This window comes from Pleurodeles waltl, chromosome 3_1 (assembly GCF_031143425.1).
Source record: "Pleurodeles waltl isolate 20211129_DDA chromosome 3_1, aPleWal1.hap1.20221129, whole genome shotgun sequence".
NCBI classification, from domain to species: domain Eukaryota; kingdom Metazoa; phylum Chordata; class Amphibia; order Caudata; family Salamandridae; genus Pleurodeles; species Pleurodeles waltl.
The window spans coordinates 673,513,379-673,538,687 of NC_090440.1; the positions used below are offsets into that span (position 1 = coordinate 673,513,379).

General features: G+C 46.3%; 1 protein-coding gene across 7 annotated transcripts in view; it reads left to right on the forward strand.

The window, feature by feature from the left end:
* The window catches only part of SYT7 (synaptotagmin 7), a 614,604-nt gene that overhangs the window by 345,967 nt on the left and 243,328 nt on the right, over positions 1 to 25,309 (forward strand). For all 7 annotated transcript variants that reach the window (XM_069223238.1, XM_069223240.1, XM_069223239.1 and 4 more), the window contains exon 3: positions 20,614 to 20,696. In XM_069223238.1, coding sequence (XP_069079339.1) covers positions 20,614 to 20,696 — 83 coding nt within the window. The remainder of the gene's footprint in view (positions 1 to 20,613; positions 20,697 to 25,309) is intronic.

Genomic DNA, 25,309 nt, shown 5'->3' on the forward strand with positions numbered 1-25,309 from the left:
TGTCAATATGGTTTGGACCTATTACATTTATTTTTTTAAGTATGTTGAATGTGTTGCTCATGAGTTCTCCTCACACTGTTTTAAATAGGTGCTGGTGCTAAGCACCAGAAAACACCGGCACAAATTAATCACTGGTTTCACACCATTCTACCCCTCTTGCCCGAGGACTATCTCACCCAGAACCATTTGCAATGGGAACAGTAGAAAGTAAAACCTGATATCACAGCAGTCAAACGTTTTGACGGTTGTAAATTTAAATAGGACATTGTGATGCTGAGGCCAAGTGCCTCCTTTTCTTAGAATAGGGTGTTGCTCATTACAACTGTCCGTGCACCACGGCAGGACTTCACAGTTTGTTACAGACTGCACAGTTTGCTCGGTGTACATGTACCACATGGGCTGGATTCTCATGTATTGCTAATAATAGTAAGGAAATGTGTCTCATGCTGTGAAAGAGCGACCGCATAAAACTTGCCACAGTGGAGCTGCCCGTGCTCCTGGTCGAGCAAGGATTCAAACTTAAAACACCAGGCACAGAGCCTGTTGTGGTAAATTATCAATTTTCCCTGCAGAAACTAGCACCCCACTACACCCTTAACAGGATTATGCAGTTGTGGCTACACAACTGATCAGGCAAAGAGCCTTCAAGTGGTTGAATCATTGAGGTTCCAGGCCTTGGAATGTTAGACCTCCAAGCCTGCGACCATTACCTGACTGCACACACTTCAGGACAAGCCTGAAAGCTGACATCACATGCCCATTGACTTATTGATGACATCACAAGAAGTGACATCACATGATCTGTTACTCAACGACATCACAGGAAATAACATCAGATGATCTTTGACATGGACTATGTGTCCTAGACCGTTGCATTTTAATGCAGTCTGGCTTCATAGTACCAGAATATTATTGAGAAAATGGCTCCCTAAATTCTGAATTACATGCAAATGGCGGTCACTACTGGAGAACAGTCTGGCAGAACTACAGTACTTTGAAATGACATACATGAGTTATTTAGTACTATGTAAACAGTTGTTTAAAACATTAATTAAAGACCACAGTATCATGTGTAGGATATTTCTAGGTGCATACACCCCATGGTGCAGGAACTTAATGAGCTGCTCTTCTAGCAGTTTGCAGTGACCCTTATATTTTTTATTTCTTTCCAGGGCCGGCTTTAGGACACTGCGATTGGTGCAGCCCCACCTGACACTAACATGGTGGGGCACTGTGTTTACAAATAACTTATGGGTTTACAACCATGTGATGCAGAGTTTCCTGTGTGTCCAGCAGATTTCAGGCAGAAATAAAAATGTCAAAATAACTCTGATGATTGATGTTCCTGCTGAGGAGAGATCATAGGGGAGAAAGAATCTGTACTATGCAGATCACAGAACTGAACTTTATGTAGATAGCTCAGTGGATTAATGCTTTTGTCACAGAGATCTTTTGGTTAATTGCAGTACATAATTTACAAGTCTAAAATAGCACATTGAGCTAAGAACTGACTGTCACCAAAGAGCTGCATGCAAACTGCATAGAATATGTTAGCACTTTATATCTTTCCCTAGTCTTTCATTATCTATTCCTACTGCTGCTGAAAAGAATTCATTTGGGTAGAAATAGTGGTTTATTATAAAAGTCAATCCCAAGCAGTGCTTTACAACACATGAAATGTACATCAGAGATGGGCTATGGAGAGATAAGGGGCACTGTAGGAGGGTGATAGTGAAGTAATGGAGAAGGTGATTGGGGGGAGGCAAACAAATTGTGGCACAGGATGCCACCAATGCTAAAGCCGGCTCTCTGTCTTTCAACCCTGTCAGAAAACATCAAAAGCGCCCACTGGACATGGTTGAGCCCATCTTGGTTGATAAAGACCGGAATGAGACCCGATGATAAAGCATGCCACTAACAGAATGGAAAAAGGTCTTTAAGAAATATAAGAATATTTTTCTATGGCTACCTTTCTCCCTTAAAAGGGATCTCCAGGTCAATTAATAGGATACTTGTAGGACAATTGGGATTCTGGGGGGCTTGCACTCTTGAGCCCTGCTGCCACTGCACTTGCTGCACTTTTCAAGGCTGTGTCACAGTGCTTACTGAATGGCACAGCATAGAAAGAGGAGTGTGGGGGGCCAACTGCACCACAAATGTGGTAGTCTTTTACTACTCAACTCGCAGGCAGAGGAGCCATTTTGTTTGCTTGCATTAGAGCCTGTGGTACCCATCACTACACTGCCCTTGTATGGCCAGGGCCCTGCCACACTGAATATGCATGCTTCCTGTGTGCAGACCTGTTCTATTCCCCAGGCTGGCAGGATGTCTGGATGCAGACCTCCTGGTGGTGTGATATGAATATGCAGATTGTACCTCCTCTCATTCCCCTGACTACGGGGGCACTTCATGATTCAGCGCTGTGTGGCACCTTGCCCTCCCTAATCCCTATGATTAATTCACTGCCAGGAACATGCAATAAGCACCCAAAAACCACAGGGAGAGGTGGCTGGCTTGGAGCCTACTGATGGAAATTAAGTGGCAGGAAGCAAGTGGTGCAATCAGAAGAATTGTGCGAGGGGGTCGAACAAGCTGGGCTTGCTGCTTGTTGTGTTAGTCGAGGTTTGAGTGCAAGTATTGTTTGCTAACATTTCTATAGTGTTTACTAGCTGTAAGTGGGGCACTGAAGCAGTTGCCTAAATGGACAACACGCTACACTGTGTAGGCGTGTGGCTGGAGGCATGTTGTCTTTCTTTTGATCCTATGTGGAAAGTGTTTCCATGTTGGGCGTGAAGACCACCAATCTGCGGTTATCGTGTGATGGGTGCATCCCTGCATCACTTAGCAGCGTGATGGAGAGGTGTGCAGTTTATGGTTTTCAGTAAGCTGGTAGATTTATGCACCTCCTCATTCTTAAGACACACCTTTTCCCAAAGTCATTGCAATGTGTTTGTTCAATTTATTGGTTTGTGGTCTATAGTTTATGGAGCTCTTAGTCTTATTCTGTACAACACTAGGTACCCTGTTTGGGTGGAGACTTGAGTTGTTCTTTCCTAAGGTCAAGGTAACAAGATGGTTTCATGTCACCTAGGACAGCTTTCTAGCACTCGACTTTAGTTTGAAAACCCAACGCATTTTAGCAGCTATAGTCCTAACTGGAACAATTGGGCAACAAATACTAGATTTAAAAAGTTTATTAAAAACAAAAAAGGAGTCGACTGGTAAACTCATTCCTAACTTGGTGCAGGAAGGCAATGGACAATGCCACCCACACAGCTGGGTGCACAGCTTCGTGTATGAATGAACTGCACAAAGCCTGGTTTATAGTTAAGTGTCTGAGTTAGTTATACAGAGCTGGGTGTTTTTTTAGTTGTTTGTGTGAATGATGAATTGCACAGAGCTAGGATTTATAGCCAAGTGAGTAAACATATTGCAGTAATTTGGGACCATATGTACGAAAGCTTTTTCCCATAGACACAGAATGGGTAAAATCCTTTGGTACATCTGGCCCTCGGTGCTTACTGCTGACGGTGTGAAAGGATTTCAGAGTACTACAATTCAAAGCCAAATAAATCAATGCACTCCCCAGAGATAGGGTGTACAGTTTAGTGTGTTGCTCATAGTTGGGGCTATATAGTTTAGAGGGTGAATGGATTTCACAAGGATGGATGGCTTTTATAGCCAAGCACGTGAATGTGTTCCTCAGAAATGAGGTGTATAGCTGAGCGTGTGAATGTATTACACAGAGCTGGGGTTTACCTCACTGTAAGTGCAAAGCACTAAGTGGTGGTTTATAGCCGTTTGTAAAAGTCCAGGGCTGAGATTTTATAACAGTGTGTCACTGTATTGTACAGTGTTGTGATTTGTAACTAACTGAAAGTGTTACGAAGAGCTGGGTTTTATACCAGTTTGTAAATGTAAGGCAGAGACCTGAAGTTTATAACGGAGTTTTTGAATCCATTGCAAAGAGCTGTGTTTTACTTTCTAACAGTTTGTAAAAGTGTTGCACAGAGCAGGGGTGTTAACGGGGGTGGGCGGAATGATTCACCCCCCCCTCTGGAATTGGGGGAGTTTGCTGATTCCGCCAATGGTAGAATTTGTTTACTGTGAGGCTACAGAGTTGCGAGCAGGATTTGGCATACCCTAGCACGATTTTCTAACACCGGCCGTGGTGAGCGGTTGTGGTCATAGGACTGTTTCTTCAGTAGATTTGCTGCCGCTCGAGTAAATTGTGTACTCGGGCAGCAGCAAAGTGAACTCAAATGGCGGTATGCTCTTGCACAATGCGTTGTGCGTGTTGTGTTGATATTGCAACACGCATTTGATAATGCAACATGCTTTTTTTCCGTCCATTTTCAGAACTCATGGAATTTCATGGAGTTATTATGTAACTCAGTGAAATTGGGCAGACTGAAACTCGACGAATTCCACCCACTCTTAGTTTTATAATAGTTTGTGAATATATTACAAACGGCTGGGGTTTATAAAACTTTGTAAATGTATTGGACAGGGCTGGGGTTTATAACTAAGTGTTTGAATGTATTGCAAATAGCTAGGGTTTACTTTATAGCAGTTTGTAAATGTATTGCACAGAGTTGGGTTTTATAACAGTGTGTGAATGTATCACTAAGAACTGGGGTTTATAACAGTTTATACACGTATTGCACAGAATGGGATTTGCAGCAGCGGTATATGCATTGCAGAGAGCTGGAGTTTATAACTGTGTGTTTGAATGTGTTACAAAGAGCCGTGGTTTACTTTGTAACAGTTTGTAAATATATTGCACAGAACTGGAGTTTATACCTGCTTGTGATTGTAATACATGCCTGCTACGATAACACTTGGGCGGTCAAAGTTACTGCTGCTGCTGGGGTTTACAAATATGTGTGAAATAACTGCCTGTTATGTTTTGGGAGACCCTGGGGAATTACGATGTAGAGCAATAATAGACAGACACCAGGTTATGAGTTCACTTTCTGACCCTTGGCTCCAAACTGCGGGTCCCTTTATTTCTTAGGCTCCTTACCTCAGGAGCAAACCATCATTCAGTTCTCGCGAGGGGTTCGGCACATTTCCTTGTGAGTCACCCCCACACCATTGGAGTGGTCTTATGATACAACATTCCTCCTCAAAACAAAACAACAGGTTCAAAATGCATGTTTGCTTTATGGGATCTGGCATATGTCCCTTGTCACCAGGAGACACCCGCTGCAGTTGGGTAGTCCCTGGAGCATTGGGAAATGCTTCAGAGGACCTCGTAAGTCAGCCCAAAATTCCTCAACCTCACGGGGACCTTGGGGCGAGGAAGCAGGTCATACCTTTCCAGACCCTTCCTTGAATGGTCAGCATTATCCGTAACAGGGGGCAACAGTGCTTCAGAGGGAACATCTCTTTCGTCACTTCTTAGCGGGGATGGCACACCAGATTCCATCCTTGAGTCCCTTGACATCAATCTATTCTCATGGGGGTCTTCTGTTCAAGCCAGGGGGGGTATGAACAACTTCAGCTTTACCCGCTTCCTTGGTTGATTCTGATGCAGTGTTCTTTTCAAAACCAGACCCAGAGAGGGGAGAGTGGTATGGCTTGAAGAATGACACATTTCTGGTCAACAGCTCATGGCCTCTTTGGGCCGTGACTAGGGTCTCCCTCACTTTGGAGATAGTCCACAATTCTGGCTCGAAGGAAAGTTTAAATTTTCCTCCAGGATCACCCACCTGGGATTTTTGGGTGTGTACGCATCTTTTCTTAGACATTCAGTCATTCTTGATATGACGCTGGCCCAACTTCTTTGCTGCTTGGTCCTAGATCCTGGTGGGACTCTCGACATGCGGAATGGTGTCTCATACCAGGCACTGCATGCACACTGAACTGGGTGTAGCACCCATGGTGATGTGGGGAGTTAACCGGTACTCCCGTAGGAATGCGTACAGGGCTTAGTCAAGGTTCTTTCCTTGATCCACAGCAATTCGGAGGGTCTTGTTGAGAGTCCTCATGAAGCGTTCAGCCTCTCCGTTGGCTTGGGGCCAGTGCAGTGTGATCTTCCTGTGGTGAATGCCATGTGAGGCCAGATAGGATGCAAAATCCTGACTCAAGAAGGGAGGGCCATTGTCCGTCCAAAGTTCTTGGATGATTCAGTGGGTGGCTAACATCTTCTTGATGTGGGGGATATCATGCTCCATCGTGGTAGAGTCTAGGATCCCCACCTCTGGATACTTTGAAAAATTTTCAATGACAACTAGCATATGGCTCCCATCTGGTAGGCTCCCTCGGTCAGCACTGGTGCGATGCCAAGGAGCCGTGGGAATGGGCTCACTGATGATGGGGCCTGGGGGATCCGACGGACCAAGGGCTTGGCAGAAGTGACAGTGTTGCACCCTCTGCTCCACTTGTAGGTCTAAGCCAGGGAACCACACTTTGCATTGTAGTCAAGCTTTAGTTTTCTCTATGCCCTGGAGAGCTGCATGAGCCAGATCAACTACCCGTTGCCGCAGGGACTCCGGGATTACCAGCCGGGGTCCTCGCAATAGACAGCCCTCTGGAGACATGTCCAGTTCCTGTCGAACATGATGCAAAGAGGACAGTGTGGTGTGAGCTTCAGCTGTTCTCCTGGATAGGTGGTGCTTCATTAAGTGCCATTTTCCACTGAGAGCACAGGATATGGCCAGCTGCTGGGATTCATCTGCTTGGGTGGCTGTCTTTATTTCTTCCACCGAAATTGAAAGTGGTTGTGATCTCTGCACCACTAGCCTTAGGTATTTTTCCACATCCGCAGTATCAGCCTCCTCCTGGGCCATGGCAGGTCTGGCATGCCTTGAGAGATAGTCTGCTGGGTTTTGAGCTCCCGGTCGATACACCACCGAGAATTGGTACTCTTCTAGCTGGAGGATCCATTTTTCAATTTGGGGGGTGGTTGGGAGAACGACCCATTGAATAGGGTAGTTGTTCCCAACCTGTTGTCCGAGGACCCCTGGGGGTCCTCAAAGCCTCCTCAGGGGGTCCGCGACTGCTTAGAAAATTAAATAATATTAACAGATTAGGTCCCCGGCTTTCAGTAGTGACTCAGTGGGGGGTCCCCAGATTCCAATAATATTCAGTGGGGGTCCCCAGGTTCCAGTAGTGATAAAGAGGGGGTCCACAGAAGTCAAAAGGTTGGGAACCACTGGAATAGGGAAATGAGGGGCTTGTGGTCAGTGTGTACGGTGAAGGGCTGGCCATCGAGATAAATGGGAAAATGACAACAACCCCAGTGTACCGCTATCGCTTCCTTTTCTATATGTGAGTACCATTGCTCAGTCTCGGTTAAGACTCAACTGGCATATGCGACCAGAGCCCACTCTCCCTCCTCTCCTTTTTCTGACAAAACAGCCCCAAGTCCCACTGGGCTGGCGTCTACAGACAGTTCTGTTTCTTTGGACGGGTCAAAGTATACCAGTGTGGTGTCGGCGTACAGGGCTTGCTTGGTCGCTTTAAAGGCAGCTTCTTGCGAGGGTCCCCACTCCCAATTGGTGGTTGTCTTGGTAAGCTCTCTTAGGGGTGCAGTAAGGGATGTTAAGTTCTGAATGAATCTCCGCAGTAGGTGACCATCCCTAGGAAGCTGCAGACGCCCGGGACAGAGGTGGGTGCGGGTCCTGATTGTAAGTCTCTGACTTTCACAGGGTCAGGTCAGACCCCTTTTTCTGAGAAGTGGTATCTGAAGAACGCAATCGCACTTCTCCTGATGTAATGTCAGACCACTTTGATGTAGGCGATGGAAAGTGGCGCGTAGTCTTTTGAAGTGCTCCTCGATGGTGGGGGCATTCACCAGGATATCGTCACTTACGTTGATGACTCCTTTAAGTCCGCCCAACACGTCTCTTATGGTGTCCAGGAACACCTCTGCAGCGCTTGACACTCCAAAGCTAAGGCGTTTATATCGTCTCAGTCCGACGTGTGTCGAAGACATCGTTATGACCCTTGACTCTGGTGCTAGCATCAGCTGGTGGTACCCCGCTCAGAGGTCCATCTTAGAGAACCATCGCAACCCACTGACCTCTGCCACAATGTCATCCACGGTCGGGGTTAGATGACGTTCCCGCTGAATGGCCAGGTTGGGTAGGTGCATGTCTGCGCATGTCTACACAGATTCTCACCTCGCCGGGTTGTTTCGGCTTGCGAGTCACGACAATGGGTGAGACCCATGGAATTGGCCCCTCCACTCTCTCAATGAAATCCGCTTCTTCCAGCTTTCGCAGTTCATTTTCCACTTTGAGGCGCAGGTGGAACGCTATGCGCCGATGTTTCAACGCCACAGGTTGAATGGAATTGTCAATGTGCATTTTCACGAGCCATCCTCTCAGGCACCCATTGCCCTTGAACAGTGAGGAGCATTCTCTTTCCAGGTCATCGAGGGGCTCTATGTGTACACTGAAGGCGAACAACACCAAACTGAGCTTTTCCGCAGTGTGTCAGCTCAGTAGCATTCCTTACCCCACTCTGGTGGCATAGATTTTATCACGGGTGGTCATGGCTTCTTGTGTGATGTCTGTCATGAAGACTCCTGCTAGTGGAAGCGGTGTCGAGGACCCAAAGGCATACACTTGAACTGTGGTAGGGCCTAGTGTGGGGCTAACTGGCATCGTTTTAGGTGATAGGATGTTAATGGATGCCCCTGTGTCAATGAGGGCCGACACACGTTGACCTGCGACCTGGACTTGGCACCGTGGAATTCTTTTCTGGGGAAGGCCACCGCATTGCGTGGCGTGGATGACGTGAACGGCCCCCTCTTGGTCATCACCATCATCCATGTGTTGTTATTCCTCCTGATAGGGGAGGGCATGAGCAGCATGCACAGTTTTGGTCTTGGTAGTCTTTGGCGCAGGCATGGAATGACATACTTTTGCAAAATGGTTGAGGTTTTGGCAGGTGCTACAGTGCGTCACTCTGTGGGTGTAGTGCTTTCAGTGAGTGACAGGTCTGTCCTTAATGTGTTCCTTCTGTATTTGTACTGGCTGGGTATTCAGGTGTTTATTATTATTATTATTTTTTTCTGCTGCAGGTTTTTTTTTTTTGGGCCACTGGGAGTGCACATGTCATTGCCGACACTGCTGAGGTGGCTGGGCAGGACTCACTTGAACATGGAGCATGTCCTCCCAGCTGATTTTCTTCCCGGCGCTCCTCTGCAATCCCTGAGCGTCTGAGGGGTCGGTGCTACTGCCTCATAGCGCAGCATATTTACTTCTTCTCTCGCATGGCAGGCACACGGCAGGGAGACCGCCAGAGCAGCGCTGAATGGGCGAGTGAAACCTTCGTACTGGTCAGTTGCGATGGACGCAGTTAGCGAGAGCCGTCTCCTTGGCCCTCGTTGCCAGTTTGTTATGTTTTGGGAGGCCCTGGGGAATAACGCTGTAGAGCAATAATACACGGACACCAGGTTATGAGTTCACTTTCTGACCCTTGGTGCCAAACCGCGGGTCCCTTATTTCCTAGGCTCCTTACGTCAGGAGCAAACCATCATTCCATTTCCGCGAGGGGTCCGGCACATTTCCTTGTGGGTCTCCACTCCCACACCAGTGGAGTGGTCCCATGACACAACACTACCCAGTACTTGGTTTACAGCTCAGTGTCGAAGTTAACTGTCTGGTGTTTAGATTTGTAGCCGAGCTTACAGATGCTGATAGGTGCTTAGCTAACTTTAAGTGCTGACATTAATAGCTCTGGTTAGTATAGCAAGTGCCATTGAAATTATGTGATTCCGCACCCATGGCATTTACTGCGTAGCTATGGATTTGCCGAATTTTGCAACATAATACAGTATCTGCTCTATAACTTGTAGATTTTCACAAAAAACAGTTTTGCTTATAGCTTAAACGGATCAAAATTTGCTAAAAAAAAAAAAGAAAAATTTTATGCTTCTTAGTGAAAGGCCTTTCACAAATGTCGGATGATCACCATACTATCACAAAATATGCAACATCATGCCGCATAATTTGCATTTCATGCTGCATAATTCAGTCCACCCTGCTGCATAATGCGGTCCTCTCCTACTGCATAATTCCCGTGGCCTTAAGTATAACCGGCATGTGAGTTTACAGCTTTGCCTGTGTGGGAGACCGGGGCTTTTATAACTTGACGAGTATATTTACAGCGTAAACTTACTGGTCTGAGTGATGTGGTCAGTGTATCTCGGTGTGTGCGCGTATGTGTGTGTGTTGTACCTGTGTTGTGTTCCTAGGTGTGTGTATGTCCGAGTGTGTGCACCTGAGTGTGTGTGAAGCAGTGTGTAGTTACTACCCAGGGCTGATGTGAGGTGGCTGTCTGCTTTTGGCATTAACAGCAGTGTTTGAAGTGGCTCCAGGAACAAGAGCCTACATCTGGGCATTGGAATCCAGGATGGGATGTTACGAGATCAGCAACCTCCTGATGGGATACTACAAGAGGTAAGTAGTGGTGAAGTAAGCATGCCACCGCAGTGCAACAGTCCATAAATCAGCATTATCTTTACAGATCTCAAAATACAGAAGGCCTGATTTAGAGTTTGGTGGGAACTAAAAATCCTCCACATTCTAGAAAAAATATTCAAGACAGAGTATAATTCACCTGCATATTTTTCTCCACTAGACTGCCTCAGTGACAGACGAAACTCAGCTGGTGGATTTGCGACCTTATTTAGTATATACTTAAAACACTGGAGGATTTTCTATTGCCACTGAACTCTTAATCAGGGTCACAGATTTTAATTACGTAACAAAAGAGAGTGCAACATCCAAATAGGAAACGGTCAAGTGACTCTGTTGGGGAAAATATAGAGGTAGAAGCTAATAAAAGGGAAAGCAACGCTACTGCCTCAATATTATCCTGTTTGAAATTGGGTCTCCAGTTGGCAGAGGAGTGCACCCTGTCCAAGTAGGGACCACAATCCTACTCAGGGTAAGTCACAACACAAACTGAATTATCCTGTGCTCGCCCTCCAGTAGCTACACATAGAGCAGGCAGGCTTAAATTAGAAGGCAATGTGCAAAGAATTTGCACAATAACTCATACAGTAACACAGTGAAAACACCCCAAAAAGGCTCCACGCTAGGTTTGAAAAATAGATTATCATTTTATAAATAAAACAAGACCAAAGTGACAAAACTCCGATACGTTGATCCTGAGAGACGCAATTTTAAAGATTTAGGTAAAAATAGTGCATAGCAGCACAACGCACTACCTGTGGGGGTATCTTGTTGCACTGGACCGGGACAAAGTCACAAGTTCAGGCTGACCGCGCTGGAGTGCGGACGGGCTACAGGGACTCACTTGGGCCCACTGAACACAGTAGCTTAGATCCTGGTGCGTGATCTGCGAGGCATTGCTTTGCAAGGCTTTTTGTCATGCGGCATTGGTTCAGAGAAGCTGAGCAGTGAGGCTTTGTGGGGCTTGGCGTTGCTTTGTGTTGATCCTGGGGACCTGCGCAGGGAGGCTTTGAAGGGTTGGCATTGCTTTGCGTCAACCTTGGGGAGCTGTGTGGCAAGGCTTTACAGGGCTTTCATTGCTGTGCGTCAGTTCCGATTGGCTGGCAGCTGAGTGACAAGGCTTTGCAGGGGTTTGCATTGCTTTGCTGCAGCTCCGATGAAGACCACAGAAGGTAGAATACCTTAGACCCACTTCCAAGGCAGGCTTGCAGATTCCAGGTGTAGCTGGTTCAACTCTTTGACGTCCCTGACAATTGGGAGCAGGAGGCAAGCTAACAAGCCCTTGGAGATCACTTGTGGTGCGAAGGCCGAGTCGTTCCAGGAGAGTCAAGGAGTATCAGGCAACAGGGCAACAAGCAGAAAAGTAGTCTTTTAAGAAGAGCAGTCCAGTTGAGTCCTTTGAGCAGCACAGCAGTCCTTGTGACAGAGGTTCAGTTCCAGATCCAGACATGTCTGATTTGATGGGGTAAGAGACCCAGTACTTACACCCAAATGTGCCTTTGATGTGGGAGAGACTTCAAAGAGTGGTTTTGAAGTGCACCAGTTCCCGTTCAGCCCTGTCCTCTGTGCAAGGCTATCTATGGGGGGAGGTTTCAGTCCTTTGTGTGGGGTCAGGCCATCACCCTTTGACGTGTAAGTGTGAGCCCCTCCCCCCTTCCTGCCCAGGAAGACCCATCAGTATGCAGATTAATGCAGTTGCCGTTGAGTGTCCTATGTTTAATACTCTCTTGTTGGAATGCACAAGGGGAGCTGTCACCCGGCAGAGCCCAAACGTGGATTGAAGACAGGCTTTAAGGCACATAGAACAGTAAGACCAGCGAAATGTCTACTTTCTAAAATAGTAATGCTAAATACGACTTTACCAGTAAAGACAATTTATCATCACCATTCCAAAGATATGAACCATCAAATCAAATCAAATCAGGTTTATAGAGCACAACTACTCACCCGTAAGGGTCTCAAGGCTCTGAGGGGTTTTGTCCTCTGAGCTTCAGTTGAAGAGCCCAGTTTTAAGGTTTTAAGATCCTTCCTGAATTGGGGTAGCGATGGTAGTGCAGGGGCACTGTGTTCCAGCTATTTACCGTGAGGCAGGCGAAGGATCTTCCCCCAGCGGAGGTCTTCCGTATGTGGGACACGATGGCTTGTGCTTGTTGAGCGGATAGGTCTGGTAGGGGAGTAGATGGTGATGCGGCGGTTGAGGTAGGCGGGTCCTAGGTCGTGGAGGGCCTTGTATGTATGGACGAGGATTTTGAAGTTAATTATTTTCTCATTAGGAAGCCAGTGGAAGTCTCCTAGGTGATTGGAGAAGTGTTCACGACAGGGAATGTTTAGGATGAGTCTGGCGGAGACATTTTGGATGTGCTGTAGTTTCTTCAGTTTCTTCTGGGTGGTGCCGGCGTAGAGGGCATTGCCATAGTGAGTCTGCTGGCAACCAGGGCATGGGTTACAGTTCTGCTGCAGTCCTTTGGGATCCATTTGTAGATCTTCCGGAGACGTCGAAGTGTGGGAAAACAGGAGGATGTGACTGACTTGACTTGGCGGGTCATGGTGAGCGATGACTCCAGGATGAAGCTGAGGTTGTGCGCTGAGGGTGGATGGCCACCAGGAGGATCCCCAGATGAGGATCTTGGTTGAGCTTGAGGCAGCTGTCCTTCATGCAGTTGGTGGCGGCTTCCATCCAGTTGTGGAAATTCTTCTACGCAGTTGTGGGGTTTTCGATCAGTGAGATGATTAGCTGGGTATCGTCGGCATAGGAGATAATGTGCAGCCCATGGTTCCTGTCGATGGATGCAAGCAGACCATGTAGATAATGAAGAGTGTGGTGCTCAAGGAGGAGCCCTGTGGAACTCTGCAGCTGAACTCTGTATGTTCTGATAGGTAAGGCAGGAGTCTGACTGTGTTCTGCCAGAAAGGAAAGAGCGTATCCATTATAGGGCCTTTCCGTGGATGCCAGCTGCGTGGAGTCTGGAGCAGAGGGTGAGGTGCGAGACCGGGTCGAAGGCGGGCGATAGGTTCAGTAGGATGAGGGCTGCTGTATGGCCATGGTCGAGGAGCGAGTGGATGTCATCTGTGGCGGCAAGTAGGGGACGGCCTCAGTGCTGTGGTTGCTCCTGAAACCTGAGGCAGAAGAGAAATGGGGCAATAGTTCTTGAGGTCCAGGGAGTTGGCCGTGGGTTTCTTCAGGAGTGAGCCAATCTCGGCCTGCTACCAGTCCTCTGGGAAGGTGGCTATCTCTATGGAACAGTTGAGGGTGTGGCAGATCTCAGGTGTGATGGAGGTGTTGGATTTGTTGAAAATGTGGTGCGTACAGGGGTCCTTAGGGGCTCCGGAGTGGATACTGCTCATGATGGTGCAGGTCTCATCCGTGGTGAGGGTGGTCCAGTGTAGCAGGATCTGTGGTGGTTCAGTGGGTAGGAGCATGAGGTAGCTACTGCCTTCTGATCAGGAATTACAGCTGAAAAGTATATTAAGGAATACCCAATACTAGTCTATGAGAGGAGCCGATTTCTCAATAGTGAAAAACTACTTTGGGGTTTTTTCACTATGAGGACATGTAAAACTTAAAAGTACATGTCCTGCCTTTTAAATACACTGCACTCTGCCCTGTGGGTCACATAGGGCCTACCTTAGGGGGGACTTATGTGTAATAAAAGGGGAGTTTAAGGCTTGGCAAAGGGTTTTAAATGCCAAGTCGTGGTGGCAGTAAAATGCAGTAAAATGCACACATAGGCCTTGCAATGGCAGGCCTGAGACATGGTTAAGGGCCTACCTATTTGAGTAGCATAATCAGTGCTGTAGGCTCACAAGTAGCATTAAATTGACAGGCCCTAGGCACATATAGTGCACTTTACTGGGGACTTGTAGGTAAATTAAATATGCTGATTGGGTAGGACCAAATGTTAGCATGTTTATGAGAGAGAGCACAAGCACTTTAGCGCTGGTTAGCAGGTGTAAAGTGCACAGAGTCCAAAATCCAGCGAAAATGAGATCAGAAAAAGAGGAAGAGGAAGGCAAAAAATTTGGGGTGACCCTTCAGAGATGGCCATTTTCCAACAAGTCCCCATTAATTTCAGCACTTCATCCTCATGGTTCTACAGAGGATGCCAAAGCAAGGTTGCTTGTAAAAGTGTTTGGTTTTGTAAGGTTCATGGCCAAGACATACCTCATTCGTTGCTAATGTATACAGGAAAATTGAAATTCACATACCTCTTGTGTGACTAGCATACTTATGGGTGCAGTAGGAATTTAGGGGTACAGTACTAGAGCACTGAAGCAGCCTCTTTCGCCTGACCTCTGACTTGACCAGTCATAGTTACCTCAAGGTACTTAAGGACAGACAAGTAGGTACTACTCAGAGGGCAGGCCCTGAGCTTTAAGTTGCTACTGGGCTACTTCATATTGCACTTGCAGGTAGCTGAGCCCGTGGCAGCAGACAGAGCAGGACAAACAGTTCCCTTGATGTAGGTTTTCTTGGGGCCAGATGAAGCACAGTGGCCTTATGCAGTTTGTAAAGCACTCTTTGTAGCAAGACATACTTGGGATTTGATAGAAGCGCTGTGGTACTCTCTCAGTTGAACGTACTACAAGCAAAATGGCATATTTGGTTCCTCTCCCATGAAAGTCAGTACAAGCCTCCAGGTCAGCTGACCACAACGGTGCCTTTCAACGGGACACTGAACTCTACTGTGTAATCCTGTCTGTCCAGTGTCTCAGGACTGAAGTGGCCCAGAACAAAACTTATGACAGTGCAATTTGCAACTTCTAGAGGATACTTGCCTTTAGATAGCACAACCTACAGAAAGAACTGTGGCATTCAAACATACGGATTCCCAAACACATGTAGTGCTTCGTTCCTTTTAATGTCATCATTCAGCCTCTTATAACCCATGAGAAAGCACCCCCACTTAAGAATAGGAGCCTCCAAATATAGAGGGAGGAAATGCACCGCATTCAAAAAGTAGGGCGTGGCTCCTGATTCCTACACCTGTGATTGATATGCCCATGCCCTTCCCAGGAGACGACTTTTAATTACGGCCTCTGGCACTGCCCACCTCCAGCGCTGGTTCTGCAGCTCCCCTCCTCGGATTCAACTGTCCCAAAACAGGAATTCCCTCTATCTGAGCCCTCAAGTGTGGCCAATGTTCTTGGTGGCTTTATACATAGCATCCATTACTACGACAGGGGCAAAGGACAAATAACGTGTTCAAGGGCCAAATGGTACAGCAGGTGCTGGGAGACCAAGTCCATCCATGTGGGAACTGTAGGTCACATACTCGAACCTTGTCAGGATAACCCAGCAGCCAATCCTTTGCCATTCAAAATACAATAAAACAAATACTGTTTCTTATTCCAGGTGAGCATCGCTTGAGTGAAGATCAGTCCTGCGAGAAATGTGAAAACCGAAAATCACCCTCTCCATCACTCCCTGCATTTATGACTTCTTCTGGCGAAGCTGTTTTAAATTTAAGGCCTTGAATGTCTCATCACTCACTCTAAACCAAGAAGCACAGTACAATCTGCAATGGCAGAAAATAAGGCTGGAAGCCTCTGACAAACTGCCTCTGATGCAGGGAGCATTGAAGGGTGCCCAGGGCACGGAACGTCACCCGCTGAAAAATCCATTGTCCCTAAACCATTCCCAAATGATCCATAACCATCATTGCTTCACCAACAGCTGTGGGTGGAGACAAGACTGAACTGATCTTTCTGGCACCCTGGCATTTCCCCGCTGCGCTGTAATCCTGGGGGCTGTTTTTACAGTAAAATAGGCTGCCATGACTCCATCATGCCCCCTTTGACGCATTCTCGAGGCGGTCAACATTCATTGAGCGGCTGTTTCAACATTTTTGCGAGGGCTGAGCTTGGTTTCCCGTGCGGTCCTGGATGGAATCAGGGCCCCATTGCCTTCTGTACAGGAACTCCCAATAGAACAGATGGAAAAAATTCACACGGGTACATGGGATATATCCCAACATGGATACTCAAACTGGAAGAACAGTGTCTCTGCACAAAACACAAAAGAAAACACAGCTTTGCGTTCATAACAGGACGGCGCTAGAGAAAGAGCAGCCAACACACAGGGACGGTCCGCAGTCTTAAGCCTCAACCTAGGCAGGCCAGAAAATTTAAATATCCCCTGCTTTGAACCAAAGCTCATATGGCACCAAGCAAACGAAGCATGTCATCTTAGCCCTCCTCAAAAGAGCGCTCACGTCTCTTCCATCCAAGCATCGATCAATTCATCCTTCTAGCCACCTGCTGATACCCACACAGTCATCCATTCATTCTTCACCATTCAGTCCATCTGCCCATCCATATCCAAACGTATGTATTCATCTCCAAGCCCATCCGTCCATCAGTCCATCCTTTGTCATTCATCCATCCTTTCAGTCATTTATTCTTCATCCATCCTTTCTATCATCCATCTTTTCTGTCATCCATCCATCACCCCACTCATTCACTCATCCCTCCAGCCTTGCACTCCATCTATCCTCACTTAGAATCAGCCATCCTTTCGCTCAGCCATCCAAACATCCATCCTTTTACTCATCCTTCCACACAACCACTCATCCATCTATCCATTTATGCTTTCACTCATTCATCCATCCACTCACTCATCCGTCCATGCTTTCACTCATCTGCCATCCATCCACCTTTCTTATCACTCATCCATCCATCCATTCTTTCACTCATTCACTCATTCATCCATCTACCCTTTCAACAATTCACCCTCCCTTTCACTCATCCATTTTTTCACTCATCCATCCACTCTTTCATCTATCCATCCATCCACCCTTTCACTCGTCCATCCATCAATCAATCCATCCATCCACCATCCACCCACCCTATCACCCATCTTTTCATTCTTTCACTCATCCATCTATCCTTTCATCCATCTATCTATCCGTTTACTCCACCCGTCCATCTTATCATCCTTTCACTCATTCACTCACTTTTATCCACCCGCCCTCTTTCTTTCATTCATCCATCCATTCTTTCACCTACCTATCCACCCATCCACACTTTTTTCCATCCTTACATCCATCCTCCCTTTCACTCATCCATCCTTACATCCATCTTTTCACTCATTCATCCAGCCATCCACCCTTTAACTCACGTATCCAACTTTTCACTCACACACCTATCAATCAGTCCTTTTACTCACTCAACCAACCATTCACACCCCTCTTTCACGTTATTTATGGCCCTTGTCTGCCAAGCTGTAGACAGAAGAGGCCCATTAAGCACTCCAAAACCGTTTTAGCTGCTAAACCGGAAAGGTGCTTGGGAGTGGGGTGTTCACGACGCCCCTGGCAGCAACAATGATTGAGCACCACTGGGTTGGGTAAAGGTAAACAATGGTTGCTGCTCATCTCCACAACTCTCACATAATCGCCCACCGTCACTTTCTTCTCTGTGACTTCTGACTGGCACATTCGGTACCATACAGTGAAGTGCAGCATAGAGGGGTCCTTGGATGAACCGAAGGGGTGATAACACAACACTAGGTTATCAGAGCAGCATTGGCCTCAGCGCAGAATGTGGATGCTCACACGTAGGTCAGTTATGGGCATCAGCTGCTAGCACTAACTTGTACTTTGGTACCCTGTCTCTGCTCCTCAGAACCCCTTTCTCAGAGGCCCTGAAGGGAGTGTCTGGGATTGGCAGTAAACTGTGCTCGAAAAGCTCCCATTGCTTTTCTTAGAATTAGCCTCTCATCAGCAAACAGGAACTTTTGGGGTAATGAAACACGTGATCAATTTTGTGATGTAATCGGGGTCAAAGGATGCATGACGTTACTACTGTTGCCCTGACATTGGAGTGAATGAATAATCATGGACGAGAATCTTCAAATTTTCAGCTCCTCGCTTTCGCTCTCTCTCTTTCTCCCTACTCTCAACTCCCCCCCCCCCCCCCCCCCCCACACACACACCCTTCCCCCACCCACACCGGTGTGACGTGATGTTCCGGAACGTGTAGAACTCTGAGAGGGCGGGTGCACAGAGACAGGAAACCCGGGGAGAGATGACAGGTGTCAGCATTCTTCAACGACCGTCCTATACTTCACCGTCTTTCCCATCTCCTTTATCTTGTTCCTTTCAAAGCTAAAGGGGAACAGTTGAAATGCCAGTTTGGCATCTTCCAAAGCACAGGGCAGTCCAGATGCCCAGGAAACAGTGCATGGCAGCTGGGCAATGGTGGGAGAATGTAATTATGTAATTTTTTAGAATTGTGAAGCCTTGCCAAAGGACGCAGTATACGTAGGAACCTGGGTACAAAAGAACTTTCCAGTTGGGGTTGTTGGTAAAGATGCAGAAAGAAACAATAATACAATTTACAGATGGGGATCAGGGGCGCGCCATAAGGCCTGTATTTCAGTTCAAGCTGAGGAGAGGGGACTGCGGCTCAGGACATGGCAATTCCAACGTGTTTAAGTGGTCTCTAGTGTCATTTGCCTCAATTTTGGTGCAAACGAACTGGCCGTAGACGTGCTTTGTCTCATGAAGACTCCATTCTCTTCTTCCGACATGTATGTTTTAGAATGATACAGTGACGAGGTGGGATACTGCGTTTGGTTGCATCGTGTCTCAGGCGTAGGCACACGGAGCACACGGTTGCGAGACGGCAAAACGAGGGGAGGGGATCAAAGTGCCGTCTTTATGGGAGAGACAGCACAGCGCTTTCTCGGTTACTGAGACTTTCTGCATGTTGACTTTACCTAGTTCTCTGGGCCATGTCTGTTTTAATAAAACTTGCTTGGCTGTTACATGCAAGTGCCTTCTTACATCTCTATGAGAATTGATTTGCCGCTCAGACCAAGCTACCAAAGGTGAACCAAGATGACATTCATTAGAACCAGTTTGCCTCTCGGCTCTTTTGGGCAGTGTGGTTGCCCAGTAGGTATAGACCTCAAGATTAGCCCCTCACATAGTCGGCAAGTGAAATTACCAGAGTTGTTTTCATTCGAGTATCCTAACCAAATTGTATAGATATATGTTTGAGCACGGAAAAACAATTTATGTTCTTAAAATTTTGAATTTATTTTGTGTAGCTGTTCAGTTGAGGCAGCTTCCACGAGTCACCAAATAATTTGTGCCCGTCCTATAAAAGATGCTATTCTCTATGGCAGCAGTGACGAAAAATTATGAGACCCCATCCCTATTTGGAAAACTGTGAAGGAGAAACTTGATATAATGTATAGCTCCAAGCCTACAGAGTTTAAAAGAAATTCACCTACAACTTTCAATTGTCTGGCAAACATGTTAGCTCTCTTCCTAGAAGCATTAAGTCAGTCACAGTAAAGGAATGAAAACCAAAACGTTTAAGGCACTTTCTTCCTCACTGTAAGGAATGAGAGCAAGGTGACCAAACATTGCATCTTGGTGGGCACTCCTTTCCTCTTACGGGAGGGAACCAGGAATTGTCCTGGGATGTACTTCATAGGTTCGCATAGACTTCATCTCTGTATATGAATAACCATCCCTGCTTCCATCAGAGTCCCATTGCTGCACATACTCAGATCCATTGATGTTCACGTACAGTGATGCCGTAATGGAGGTGACACCATGTGCTCAGTTTTCCTTCATATCTCTGAACCTGTATGAGTCATAATGATCAGGGTCCTCTGATAAATGACATTTTTTCTGGTAAATGCATTTGACAGAATGAATCATTTGGAGAGACACAGGAGCAAATTGGCAATTGGACTTAAAAATGGTGTGTGTAGTGGCCGGTCCGCAGAAATGAGGGTCACATATGCGGGGCTGTGTGTCCATCATGAGACATGCAGTCAGATGAGGTAAAACCTTTGCAACTGTTCCACACACACTGATCAGTGGAAGAAAACTGCAAACGTGAGGAATTCAAAATGCACTGCCAATGGAACAGGCAGTTTCCTTCTGCATGCCTTCACCCCTCATACGCTCTGCATGTATGTATGTGGTATTTCTATGGTGCAAACCTAGCCAGAAGACAGTGGAGTGTTGAACATGGCCAAAGGCAAGTTTAAAGTTGGCAAGTAATAGGAAGCTGCGTTGTGGGCAGTTAATGCATTGTGATGTACTGTTCTTTAAAGAGGCGAGTCTTCATCTCTTTTCCACCAAACTCTAGGTTGTCAGCTACTACATGCTCACCTTTTGAAAAATGTAACTCTCATGGTTCCTTCTTTTACCATTTGTAGGGTAAACGGTATAAGAACACTCTGGAGACAGTGGGGACCCCTGATTCCAGCCGCGGGGGCCGAAGTGAAAAGAAAGCCATCAAGTAAGTGCTGTGGGGGGTGGGGACCTTTTTTTTAAGGTGTGTGGATTAAGGAGGGGTTCAAAGACTCAGGGAAGAAAGATCAAACTTATTAGCACTTGTAGTCTTGGTTGCACAGTTAAAGTTTGGACTTCAAGCCCTACAAGGCCTTCAACCAAGAAGCATCTTGTGGCATTTCACTGTTATTGTCATTCATTCCTTATTTAAATGTGGTGTGAGTTGACGTTATGGACTGTACAGTACCCCACGGCCACCTCCTACACTAGGCCTAGCAGGAGGGACATCTACCATTGGTTACTCTCTCTCCATTGCAACCATTTATCATACGTCTCAATAGAAGCAGGGTGTGTTCTGCCTGCTAAGATGGATATTTTTTAGACTTCTGAGATGGTGGCTTCCTTGTGAATCATCTGCTCATGCCTGCTCAAAGGGTCTTCTCTGAGGCCTTCTTGTTGTATCTTACTTGTGCTTTCAATTGGTGGAAGCAGACTGTAACTCGATGCTGCCTTCTTTGTTGGCTGCCTATCTTCTCAGGGGAGTCTTCTGTAGTTTTCTGAGGTCCTTCACTCTATCTCGCTTCCTCCTCTTTGCAGTTTGTGGAAGCATGCTGTGACTGTTTTGTTTGTTCTTCGTTGCCCATTGACCCGACCTGCTAATGGAAGTCATCTCTGAGCCTCTGATGCTTGCCTTTTCTTTCTGGGAAGTGAATAGGGTTTGCATCTTCCAAGTCCAAGCTGTCACTGTCACTCAGTACACCTCTCCACTTCTTTGCCCATCACATTGAGGCATTCCAGGACCTACAAAGGAATGCTGGGGAGGAGGAACTATGCTTCTCTTTTCTGTGGGTTATGACAGACCCCTGGATGGGGACAGTGTGCACTAGCATTCAAATCATTAAAAATCTAGTGTCTGCCAAGACGGAGCAGAAAAAAGACGGGATGCTGAAAGAAGGATTTATTGTGCCAAATGTTTAAGTTTTATTATTCCTGCCATCATCAGGTGTGTGCCTGCAGTAGCCGGTCTGAGGTCCCCTTAATGCAAGGGGACTGGCGGTTGAAATATGATCAGATAGCAAGGAGTCTGAACTCCCAAGGGCTCAGATCACAGCTGACAGCCCATCATTCCAGGACTAAGCCTACCCCAAGCCTTCCGACAACAGCCTTCAACTAGTAGCCTTTCAGCCAAAGCACTTCAGCAACCAGGTCTTTATCCTCTGTGACATTTTCCAAACTGCCCTCAGTGATTAGGACTTTAGGCACTAAACGTTCAGATACCAGGTCTTCCACTACCACAACTTTGCCCGCTACGCCATAAGCTACCATTCCATTAGTGACCATCCATTTCACAAACAGGCCCATCCACCAATCAGTTAAGCCACCAAGCCTCCATGCACCTGGCTGTGAGTGTACGTTCAGAAAAGCAAATATTCAAATACCAAAAATACTAACTGCATCCAAGAAGTATCTGGACCACATTAATCCAGCTAATAGCAGTGGTATTAAGGGTCAGACATTTCCAAGATGAGAGAGTGCCTTGCTATCCAGGAACTAGCTAAACGTAATATGGGACACACCTAATACCTCTGCATCAGCACCATGAAAAATAGGTCCCGAAGACTTCCTTCTTCTGCAAGAGCATCTTGTTACCCTGGGACTAGTTTCATCAGGAATGGGACACCAGCTCAAACTGCAGTACTACCCTCATTCTAGCTGCCTCATGACTAGCTTCTGCTAGGATAGAACTGTTCCTCTGTTCCCAAAATTAGGGATAGTCAGTAAAGCACAATGCTTTGTGCCCTGCAACCAGACTGTCATGTATCCCTTTTCATTCCTCAAGAACAAGGCTCTTTGTGTTACTCTCTGATAGAAAGCCACAGTAAAGACCTTGTGAAGCAGAAGTCATACTCTGTCCTATGTTCCTTTCAGAGATGATCCTCGTCCTTGGTTTCTGAGCGCGACTCTATGCAAAAACATCTGCCTTTTGAACTGACAAACAATCTGCACTCTTAGTAAAAGCACAGAACGTTTATGTAATTCAACATGACAGCCTCACAAAGAGGTGACCAAGAGGGTCAAGAAAGTAGACAAAGGAAGCAAGCTACATGTAAGAAACTTTGGGCTGGACAATGCATGCTATAATGGCCTGACATCAAGGGAGAAGAGGAAGAGCTGATCTAATGCCCAGACCAAGTCTCTTCAGGATCTGAAGGTATAGATTGATTGACTTTTCTAAGTCTCATATTCCAGTGCACAGACGTCATATCTCTATCATTGCCATGTGACACAGATGTCAGTAATAAGAGATTGCTTGCTGATCTGTAACCCTAAATTAGATTCTTCCAGTGATTTTATGTAAACCATGAATTATTATTATTATTTACAAATAAGGAATCACTGGGTAAAGGGCTCCTCAAGTAGCTTACATATTCAAACTATCTAGTTAGGGAATATATTACAAAGGAGTCTTTTTCAAATACCAGAGAGTCTGGTCCCATGTCAAACACAGGATGGCTGATGCTGATAGTCTCTATGGACAACACAGTATTAGAGAGAAACCCAAGGACCACAAGCATATCCTCTACCCTCACCAACACCGATCGCCCATGAGCATGAGCCCATGAGCATGAGAAAGCATTCCCTGCCTTTCAGAGTAAAATTATCCCTAGGTAGGTTTTCACAACTTCACCTGTGACTCCTCCAAAGACGGAGGTTCCCCGACCCAGCATCACAGGGTCTTATAAGTCAGGAGAGTGATAAGAATTGTGACTTGGGCTTTTATGGGCTACATCGTACGCTTCCATGTCACCACTCATCCATTCATTGGCACTGAGGAAATCTATGCAAGACAGGCAGTTTTACCCTATTAATCATGTCTGCACTAGCCACCATTTTGTTCCTCAGAAGATGGCAGAACATGTTCAATAATAGGCAGACAAGAATAACCAAGATGGTGGCAGACCTACCTTGATGCCATTTTATAATGAATTGTGTGAAGTGCTCTACCACCCAAAATGTTTTTTGGGTGCTAGTGATCAGTGTGCTAGTGAGGCAGCAATGCATACATTTAGTATGCGTTAGCAGAAGGAGAACAGGAATGTCTTAAGAGAGTTACATAATAAAATATATTAGAGATTTTTCTCAGGTTCAAAGAAGGAGTAGTAGGAGGAGTACAGAACATGCCCTACCAACTTTTGATTTATTTCTTGAAATGTGGAGAGGTCAATAAAACCCTGTTTCACCGATTCAGAAGAACTGCCAAAGTCCGGGTTTCCTCCCATCTGGACGACAGCAACACTATAGTCGCTGGCATCACTCGCTCAAGGCTGGTCCTACTAAAATCAAATAATTGAGACATAATACTAGATCTCTCCCGCAGTGAAGCACATGCTCTGGCCCCCTCCAAGCCTGCACCATCACCATCATCAAGGCCTCCTCAACCAACTACAAATCTGCATCAACCTGAATACAATTATACATGTCTTGTTAAACAAGCATCTCAAGTACCCAACGAAACAACAGTGAATCAGGATATTGCAAATGCAGAGTAAAAAACAATGCAAAAAAGAAAAGACTAAGAGCCAAGACATTTCTCTCTTAATTCAAAGGGCACCTCATTGTTCCTTGATAAGGATCCTTTTTGCTCCACCAGCCTCAATCATTCAATAATTATTTCTCCTTCCCAAATCCCTCCTGCTGTTGTAATCAGTCTTAGTCCACTCCTTCCCTTGTTACCTATCTGGTATCGATGGCTGCCATATTGCTGTGTACTGCACTTTGTTGCTCTCCAGGTGCATTTTAGCTAAATAAATACCAGTATATGCATGCAGCTTTCTGGTGGTGAGCTGGCACGTTAGAGTCAAAACAGGAAGAATTTCACCACCTCTGCAGTCAGGACATTGTGGGGTGGACAAATGCCTCATGTGTCAACCCACTTGCCACTTCAGGTGGCACTGACAAAACAATCTCACAAGGCACCTGAAAAGTTCACTGTTGATCTCCTTCCAAAATAGATCAGGAAAGAGAGCATTTACGGCTGAATTTAAGTGACCGCGTTAGGAAAGTCCTCTGTTAATGAACTCCGAAATCATCTCTCTCTCAATCTGCAGTTGAACTTCTTTCCTAATCACTACCCCTACATTAGCTTTGGGTCACTAGATCTGAAGATGGCTTGGCTAGCTGCTGTTCAGATGGATGACTGACTGTCACATGCTCTTCTCAGATGACCTGGTCCCCGGTTTTGGAGTCTGCCGGTTGCATCGGGGATGTTAGGGTGTGGCTTCGAACCTGTAGCCTCTGAAAAGTGTTTTAGTGGGCCGTGGGAAAATGTGGAGGTTGAGTGGGTAAACGTTCCTTGCTTTACATTATTTCTTTGACTGGATATCCTCATCAAAATATGTTTCTAAGGCTGTACCACACTTCCTTTCTGAGACTTGTGCAACGCTGTCTGCCTGCATAATTCATTCTATTAGATGGATTGTAATCTACAAATGTAAACTCCATGTCAAAAATGTTTTGGCTTTCAGTAACATGAAACCATTATGCGCAATTCCTGATGGACATCCTCTCCCACTGCCCCGCACCACGTCAGCCTTCTGGGAGAGCCTAATTGAAAACAAG